At 37.3% G+C, this 10,365-nt stretch overlaps 1 protein-coding gene across 1 annotated transcript; it reads right to left on the bottom strand.

Annotated features, from left to right (window-relative positions):
- Window positions 1–1,809: 1,809 nt before the first annotated feature.
- Window positions 1,810–2,748, bottom strand: LOC132226133 (olfactory receptor 6C3-like). The gene has a single exon (XM_059680995.1). The coding sequence runs from the start codon at window positions 2,746–2,748 to the stop codon at window positions 1,810–1,812; it is 939 nt and encodes a 312-aa protein (XP_059536978.1).
- Between the last annotated feature and the right edge of the window lie 7,617 nt (window positions 2,749–10,365).

The raw sequence follows: 10,365 nt of genomic DNA, 5'->3' as shown, positions 1-10,365 counted from the left end.
TGGAATTGAACCAAGGACCTTCAGTCTGCAGGCAGATGCTCTATCCACTACCAGTGGTTCTCAACCTTCTGGCCCTTTAAATACAATTCCTCATGTTGTGACCCAACCATAAAATTATTTTCGTTGCTACTTCATAACTGTAATTTTGCTACTGTTATGAATTGTAATGTAAATATCTGATATGCAGGATGGTCTTAGGCGACCCCTGTGAAAGGGTCATTCGACTGCCAAAGGGGTCGTGACCCACAGGTTGAGAACCGCTGCGTGACTAAGCAAAACCATCTAGGGCAGTGGTTCTCAACCTTGGCTGCACATTAGAATCACCTGGGAATCTTTGTAAAATTCTGATTTCTGCCTCGAAATCAGAATTTTACAAAGATTCCCAGGTGATTCTAATGTGCAGCCAAGGTTGAGAACCCCTGATCTAGGGCAAGAGTCATTATTTGTCATCACTATATCCCCAACACCTGTCATCAGTAAGTAAAACCTAAGTGAGTTAATCACACATTCAAAAGTCCTTTAACTATTCTAATATTTAACATGAACTTCTGCACATAATTATTACTAGTGAAATCCAGTACAAAAATGAAAGTAATCCTATTAGTCTGGATTTTGAGATTAAAGAAAAGTGATTTAAATCCCAGTTTGAAAGCTACAATCTCTGTGACAAAGAACTCTGGACCTCAGTTTCCTCCTGTTCATTCACCTGTAAATTAGAAATAATAATACTCACTTTCTAAGAGGTCTTTTAAAATAAATATTGCTTACAGTTTGCCTAATTGAAGTAGAGTGTGCAGAATATTTTAAACAGATGTTTAAAATTTCTCTTTCCTTAATTCCAAAATCCCTAAGTCAGTTGTAGATCTTCCAACTAAAGTTCAGTTCTCCAGAAAGTTGAACTCTTACCAGTTTATTATAGTTTCATGCATTTTACTTGATATATTTTACATTCTGTTCTCTACATACATTGTTTACATACATTTTAATTTTGGGAGGTAGTTAATCTAACTGAAGAAAAATACCTCTGACTAAAAGATGATAATAATTGTAGGTGCCTCATAAAGTTATTAGCAGGATTAAATGAGCCAATATAAAGAAAACAATAAATGTAGCATCTGGTAATTGCTGAAAAAAATTTTTTTCTACCTCTCTTTCTTCTCCTTCTCATTATATTATAATTATTATTAACTAGAGGTCCTAGTGGCTTCCGGCTGTCAGCTGCTGGCCAGGGCCTCCCTCCCTTCTCCTGCCCCACCCTGCCCCCTGGTCGAACTCCCAGACAATTCCCAGTCGAGGGGACAATTTGCATACTATGCTTTTATTATATAGGATAAGAATTTTAATATATATGAGTTACAATCATTTAATATATTTATATAGATGTTTATATTTTGCTCCCAACCTCCTGGTTATGGTGACAATTTGATTTCATGCAAATGCCAAATAAAATCAAAAGTTTCTAATAGCATTCACTTTTATTACCTGCTAAGAATAGTAAGTTCAGAATTTCACATCTATCTTGACATTCCAATTAAATGCCCTATACATATTCAAAAGAGGCTTTTACTTAAATCATTATCATTAGATTTTTTTTTTTACTTCACCAAAGTACATTTGAATAAAATATTTGGCAGAATACTCTGAAACAATATCTAGCTTTTTCAAATTTATTGAGTAGAACATTTGAGAAATTTTAATATGGAAATAACAAAGGGAAAATAACTGTAATGAAGCAAAGAGTGTTTTGAGAGAGTATGAATAATAGAAGTCATTGATAAGAACTTTATCCATTTAATGTTACTAGTACATTCACTTACCAGAGCAAAACATAACCTTTTGAAAAGCATCTTTAAAAGCTTGCTTTACTTGCTGGTTCCTCAGGGTATATATAAACGGATTCATCATAGGAGCAACCGAAGTATTCAGAATAGCTACTCCTTTGGTCACTGATGCCTTTTCTTTTGCTGAAGGGTTGGCATACATGAATATGCAGCTTCCGTAAGAGATGGAAATGACAATCATGTGAGAGGAGCATGTAGAAAATGCCTTTTTTCTCTGGCTGGCAGAAGGCAGTCTTAGAATCGTCCTAATGATGAACGTGTAGGATAGAATTATTAACGCCAAAGTGAAAAGCAGAATCACTATTGCAGTGTAAAAACCAATCACTTCCAGGAGCCAGGTGTCTGAGCAGGATAATTGCAAGAGGGGGAAATAGTCACAAGCAAAGTGGTCGATGACATTGGAGCCACAGTAATCTAACTGGAGAAAAAGAATAACTGGTGGGAAGATATTTAAGAATCCTGCCAGCCAAGCACAAAAGACAAGCAATATGCAGACTTTTTTGTTCATGATGGTTGTATAATGCAGGGGCTTGCAGATGGCTACATAGCGGTCATAGGACATGGCAGTTAAAAGGTAAAATTCAGTTATACCCATGAAAATGAAGAAAAACAATTGAGCTGTGCAAGTATTGTATGAAATAGTTTTGTCTCTGGTGATAATTGTGCCTAAAAATCTAGGAATACAGACAGTTGTAAAGGATATTTCTAATACAGAGAAGTTCCTGAGGAAGAAATACATAGGGGTCTGTAGATGAGAATCCACCAAGGTGAGAGTGATGATGGTGAAATTTCCAGAGACACTTAATATATATGTGATAACTAAAAAGAGAAAAATCACAATCTGAAGCTCTGGATCATCTGACAGTCCTAGAAGAATGAATTCTGAGGGTACTGTGCGATTTCTCATTGCGGATCCTTCCCCCTGCTTTACAACAGAATATTTCCCCTACGGAACATAAAAAAGTTAAAACAGGTTTGAGAATTGAGTATGGAATTTTAAAAATATCTATGATGATACATAATCTATGAAATTCCAAAGCACCTTTCCCTTCAGCCACTCTCTCCAATTTCCATCAACCTTACATTGAAGTAATGAATATTAACTGAAATTAAATATAATCTCTTTTCTTTGAAAACACATAGACCATGGAAAAAATCTTGTGCTAATATTTAAACAAAAGCTATTTTTCTAATGTTTCTTTAAAATTAAGCTTGCAAGTATTTATTAAAATATTCAGCTCCTTTTAAAATATTCTAGCAGATCGTTAGGAGGTATTCTAATATGGAATCACTTTTTATAATCTGATTTCTATAACAGAATACCATTAAACTTAGAAAAAGTAATTGAACAACCCAAAACTTATTTCTGAATTCCTGCTTTAGGACTCCATTAATAGTCTTCTTGATATTAAACAATTACTTAACTTTTAATATAAAAAGGGATGTAAATCCACAAATACATATGCAAATAATATTTTTAAACATTTGAATGAAATAGAATATTATATTGAAGAATAATAAATTTACTTACTTCTTGGTTCTTCTTGATTTAGTCTCAAATTTAACTGTCTAATAGGCTTAAATATTTACATAATTTCAAAGTTGATAAATTGAGTTAGCAATTTATTTTATTTTTATTGTATGGTCAGAACAAGTGTGAAAACTTAACTTTTTCATGACTCTCAAGGATCATAGTTCTCTCTCTCTCTCTCTCTTTTTTTTTTTTTTTTTAGACTAGTAATAGTTGACAATATCCTTTATTCCTGGTACTGTAAAATTTTTGGAACATATTATCATACAACTCATTTCTGCTTTTTGTCTCTCACCTGAGATCCAATTACACCTGGGTGGACAAGTAAATAAATAAATAAAAACATTTATTAAAGATTTTCTTTGTATTTATGGAAACACTTCAAATAAATATTTTGTAATTCTATGATTACACACCTATAAAACCTAAATATATTTTCCTTATACTTCAGAGACTGTGATATTTTCCTGCAAATGCTATTTTAAGAAATAGGAAATAGGAATGTTCTTCTTTATATATGTCACACGAGTGGAACTGGACTTATTTTATCTGTGTCTTTCCTGTTGGCTCAGGGGAGTTCATTAAGTAAGCAGAGTGGCAAAGAGAGGCATCATTAACAGATACAGATGATTCACTTTTATAAATGTTGATAAAGATTAAAAAACAAAATGGTTGAGGTAAATGAGGCAAATATATAAACAAGATGTATATCGAGTGTGTGAGAGTTTGATTTATAATATGACTCTTCTATCATTGTCCATTTTTTTCTCATAAAGATTCTGGACTTAAACCGCAGGAAGGTTCATGTGCTTACAGGTCCTGAATTTTGGCAAACTAGAGAAGAGTTCTTTACTGTCCCAGAATGAAATGCTACAAAACACTGCAGTGGATTTCTAGTATGACTTGATTCTCTTCTGAAATGAACAATATGTTAAAGACTGATGAGGAGAGGAGTTTTATCCCAATATTGACTCTGAATTGACAGAAACCCTTCCTATGGCCCATTGCTACTAATATCATAGCAATATTTGCTATGAGTTGCTTTTATTGCTTTTGACTACTTTCCTTCACCATATCATTTATTTTCATGCCCAGCCGGAGTGGCTCAGTGGTTGAGCATTGACCTATGAACCAGGAGGTCACGGTTTGATTCCCAGTTAGGGCACACGCTTGGGTTGAGGGCTTGCTCCCCAGTGGGGCGCCTACAAGAGGCAGCCAATCAATGGTTCTCTCTCATCATTGATGTTTCTATCTTTTTCTCCCCTCCTTCCTCTCTGAAATCAATAAAAAAAAAATCTTTCATGAAATCCTAATATTACTAAATTCCTTTGCCTATATTTGTGAATATGACATCTTTTCATTGTGAGAATATTTATAAACCAAGAAAATAAATACTTGGAAATCAGGAATTGGATATTTTTAACTTGTTTATTGTGACATTTTCTGCAATGAGAGATATAAATTTTATAACTAGAATATAATATTCACATACTATATATACACATGTATAATATGAACTTTACATTTATCAAGTTAGTCTTATTTATTCACAATTATAAATAGGGACATAAACTATTTGTGCATTTAATGCCAGGAGTGAAAGCTGAGAATATATGAAATTGGGGTAGAAGGAAAAAGAAAGAATGAACAAAGTACTAGTTACAACATAGGACAATATGTAGACATCAAGATGTGTTGAATTTATAATTGATATACATTAAAATAGTCATTAAAATTATTAAACACTAGACGCCTGATGCATGAAATTCATGCATGGGGGGGGGGTGTCCCTCAACCCGGCCTGCACCCTCTCCAATCTGGGACCCCTCAGGGGATGTCCAACTGCTGGTTTAGTAAATCCCTCTCACAATCCAGCAGTCAGACATCCCTCTCACAATCTGGGACTGCTGGCTCCTAACTGCTTGCCTGCCTGCCTGCCTGCCAGATTGCCCCTAACTGCTTTTGTCTGTCAGCCTGATCACCCCCTAACCGCTCCCCTGCCAGGCTGATCACCCCCACCTGCCCTCTTCTACGACCTGATCACCCTGAACTCCCCTCCCCTGATGACCTGGTCAACCACAACTGCCCTCCCCTGCCAACCTGATCAACCACAACCGCCCTCCCCTGCTGCAAACTGCCTCCTCCACTGGGACCCACCTCCTCCACACAAGGTGGTGGAGACACCAGGACTGGCCTCCTCTGCACCACCCAGAGCTGCAGGACCCCTGGGCCTCACAGCACAAAGCGGCCACAGCTATGTGCATGGCCATCTTGTGACGTCATCACGCGAGGGTGCCGCACAAGGGCGTGACTCCACCTAGGATATTATATCCTATAATTATATAGGATATTTCAGTAGAAATAGTGAAACAAATTGTCTACTTACGGAAATTCTTTTCATTTGCCTTTATTTTATCCAAATACTGAATCTATTTATATTTTGTGTCTTAAACTCTTTAATAAGAATACCTGCAGCGATATTTTTTAAAGATTTTATTGATTACCAGGCCTTGATTATACACTTAAATTATCTCATTTCCCTACCAAACAGACAACAAACAAGCTTTGAGGTATTATTATTGTTTATATTGAGTCAGACACAGGTAGAAGTTAAGTATCTTAACTTCACCACATTCGCATTTGTGAGTAATGCAGCCTTAATTGATTTTCTTAGAGAAAAGGAGAGTGAGTTTCTATCTCACAAAGCACTGCATTTCATTTGAGAATTCTTATTAGACATGTTTATTTTCTAAAATATATTTTCTCAGTCTCCTAGATGCTGAGTTGCCAGTCTCTCTTTCTTGATCACTCTCTCACTCCCTTATTTTCTACTTTTATTATTTATTACTAGTTCCTAATAGCTTCCTAGCTTTAGACTAACTTATACCCATTACCCTTCTGTCCACACTCTAGTAGGACATCTGCTTTTTAATATTGTATCCAGTTATGTGCAAGTAATTATCAGGTTGATTAGTGGCTAGGTTTTATTTTTTAAGTATATTTTTATTGATTTCATAGAGAAAAGGAGAGGGAAGGAGAGATAGAATTATCAATGATGAGAGAGAATCACTGATTGGCTGCCTCCTGTATGCCCTGACTGCAACCTGGACATGTACTCTGACAGGGAATTGAACTGTGAACCCCTGGTTTATAATTGACTAGGTTTTAAACCAATGAAATACACAGTTCAGCCCAGCAGGAGTAGCTCAGTTGGGTGGAGTGTCCTGCACTGAAAGGTTTTGGTTGTGATTCCCAGTCAGGGCACATACCTGGTTTTTGGGTTTGATCCCCAGTTGGGGCACATGTGAAAGACAACTGATCTATGCTTCTCTCTCACTTCAATCTCTCTCTCTCTCTCTCTCTCTCTCTCTCTCTCTCTCTCTCTCTCTCTTTCTCCATCTCTTCCTCTTTCTAAACATGTCCTCTGGGAAGAATTTAAAAAGAAATACATAGTACAACTACCAGGTTTAACTCCTCACAGAAAATGGAGGAAGAAATTAAATTACAAATAATATTTTGCCATAGCATGTTCAAAATCCAAAAACAAAATTTATTAAATCAGAGTGGGTAAAGGATCCAACTATTTTAAGACTTCTCTGAAAACCATGCAAACTTATCACAATATTATTGACCATATTCCCCCTCACCATTTTTGCCACCCCCCACCCCGCCCATCTGGTAACTATTCTCTTTGGTCTCTGTTTCTATGAGTGTGTTTTTGTTTTGATTTGTATGTTTATTTGTTTTGGGTTTTTTTTTTTAAGATTCCACATATAAGTAAAACCATACAGTATTTGCCTTTCTCTGTCTGAGTTATTTCACTTAGCATAATACCCCTGAGGTTCATACATGTTGTTGCAAATGGCAAGATGTCATTCTTTTCTATGCTGAGTAATAACCCACATGTACTTTATTCATTCATCTGTTAGTGGATATCTAGATTGCTTACATATCTTGGCTATTGTAAATAATACTTCAATGAACATAGGGGTGCATATATCTTTTCAAATTAGTAGGGGGGTTTCCTTTGGTTAAATACCCAGATGTGGGATTGCTGGGTCATATGAAAGATCTATTTTTAGTGCTTTGAGAAATCTCCATACTGGATTCCATAGTGGCAGCATCCACTTCCAATCCCACCACAATGCACAAGGTCTCTCTTTTCTCTACATCCTCACCTACATGTGCTTTTTAACATTTTTATTGTTGTCACTATAACTTATGTCCCCAATTCTCCCTGTTCTTTACCCACCTTCACTCAGCCTCCTTCCTCCTTCCCTCTGGTCATCACCATATTATTGTGTTTGTCTATGAGTTATGCCTATATGTTCTTTGGTTAATCCCTTCACCTTCTTTCATCCAGACAACATGTTCTTGAGTTTTTTATGATAGTCACTCTGACTGTGTGAGGTGATATTTCACTGTGGTTTTGATTGCATTCCCCTGATGATTAGTGATGTTAAACACCTTTTTACATGTCTATCGGCCATTTTTCTAGTTCGCAGAGGTTATGTTTTAGCCCCCAAATGTTACCTACAGCCCAAGATCTGGATGCTTGGTGGGCTCCTTGCTGTTGGGTTATTGTTATTCGTTGGAATTCCCATGCAACAGAGAAAAATGCATTTATAAAAATAGTCCTAAATTGACATTTTGTATTCCAGTGCATTAACATATAATTTTTCTTCTCTTATAACACATTTGTATCTCAGTAATACCACTTCCAGGAATATATATCCCCCAAAATCAGAAATACCAATAGGAAAGGCTATATGTACCCCTATGTTCATAGCAGCACAATTTACAATAGCTAAGATTTGGAAACAGCCTAAGTGCCCATCAGCAGATGAGTGGACTAAAAAGCTGTGGTACATCTACAGAGTGAAACACTATACTGCTATAAAAAAGAAGGAATTCTTACCATTTGAAACAGCATGGATGGACCTGGAGAGCATTATGTTAAGTGAAATAAGCCAGTCGGAAAAAAATAAATATCACATGATCTCACTCATTTGTTGAATATAATGAAGAACATAAACAAAATATAAGATGAACAAAAATAGACCCAGAGACATAGAAGCATCAAAGAGACCATCCAACCTAAGAAGGAAGGTGGGGTGGGGGTGGGATAAGAGATCAACCAAAGCACTTGTACGCATATGAGCATGACTAATGGACACAGACAGTAGGGCAATGCATGCATGTGCTGGGGGGGTGGGAGCGGCCATGGTGAGGTCAATGGGGAAAAAAGGAGACTTATGTAATACTTTAAACAATAAAGAATTTAAATTTTAAAAAAAGATATATGTACCCAAATGTTTGTTGCCGTATTATTCATAATGGCCAAGACATAAAAACAACTTAAGTGTCCTTCATTAGAAAATTGGATAAAGATATACATAGGGAATCAGAGCACTCCAGAGAATTTACTTATGAAGAATCTTTTTGCCTGAGGAAAAGTCCAGAAAAAGAGAAAGAAAAAGCAAAGAGTGTTCAACAATGACTCTTTCTCAGGGATGAGTGACAATCAAGAATGTGGTCATAGCCAGGCCAATGTGACTCAGTGGTAGAGCATCAACTTAAGCACTGAGAGATTTCTAGTTCTATTCATGGTCAGGGCACAGGCCTGGGTAGCGGGTATGCAGGAGGCAGCTGATCGGTGTTTCTCTCTCAGCTATGATTCTATCTCTTTCTCCTCTCCTTCCCTCTCTCTCTCTAAAAATCAATAAATACATGTATATATTTTATAAGAATGAGGTCATAGAATTCTCCCAGGAAGAGTAAAAAGTACTGGACACAGCTCAGAGGGCCTGGTACAGAGATGTGATTCTGGAGAGCTACAGAAACCTGCTCTTCCTGTGAATTTCTCCTCCTGACCTGAATATTATCTCCATTTTGGAGCAAGGGAAAGCTCCCTGAACTCTGGAGAGTGAGTTGAATATAGCAAAACAAAACAAACAAACTAATAACACAAGTTAGTGGGAATGAAACAAAGGTGTGAACACAGGGCTTATTTGCCAATGCCAGGCATAGAAGATTCATTACACAAAATGCTACTGGTAAGATATGAAAGCTGTGGCCTGAGAATGTATGCTTAATGAAAGGCTGGGAATTGGTGGAATTGTGAAGGGCAGAAAGATCCTATGATGGACATAGCCATGCTTGGAGAATTACTAATAATAAAATCCTTGTTGCCAAAAGTGATCAAAGATACACAACATTTTAGGGAAACTATCCCTGTAAAAGAGTTACATTAGCAAAATAATGTGTTTCTGAATGCAAAAACTCAGAACAATTTTTTTTTTAAACACACATATTCTCTTAAAGGGAATTTTGAAAATCTGAAAAGTTATCTAGTCTGTGCTACAAATAATCATTTGACCACTTAAAATGTAGAATCAGATTAAACAAGGTTCAAACATTTTTGAAAATCAGAGATTTAAAAATAAAGACAGAAATTCTAAAGGTGATCAACTTGAGAATCTATTAACAAGGGACTCCTTATTCTTTTACTGAGAAAAATGCCCTCCTTATTCCAAAGACCATCCTATATAATAAAGAGGAATATGCAAATTAAACCTCACACAGTCACAAGATAACTGCCTACAACCAAGCCTGCAGGAGGGTTAGTGACGGTTGACCGAAGGACTGAACATGGGGCGACCAGACCAGCAGGAGGGTTAGTGAGGGCCAACCAAATGACTGGGCAGCAGGCTGCGTGGGGCGACCAGGCTGGCAAGGGGTTTAGTGAGGGACAACCAAATGACTGGGCAGCAGGCTGTGTGGGGTGACCAGACTGGCAGGGGGGCCATGAGGGATGACCACGCTGGCAGGGATGGAAGTTGGGGGCAACCAGGCCAGCAGGGGGGGCAGTAAGAGGTGCCCAGGTGGGCGAGGGGGGGCAGTTGGGGGTGACCAAGCTGGTGAGGTGGGGGGCAGTTAGGGGCCACCAGGCAGGGAGGCAGGTGAGCGATTAGGGGCAGCAGTCCAGGATTG

The sequence above is a fragment of the Myotis daubentonii genome, chromosome 2 (assembly GCF_963259705.1).
Source record: "Myotis daubentonii chromosome 2, mMyoDau2.1, whole genome shotgun sequence".
In the NCBI taxonomy this organism is placed as follows: domain Eukaryota; kingdom Metazoa; phylum Chordata; class Mammalia; order Chiroptera; family Vespertilionidae; genus Myotis; species Myotis daubentonii.
This window is presented reverse-complemented; position numbering and strand designations above follow the sequence as displayed.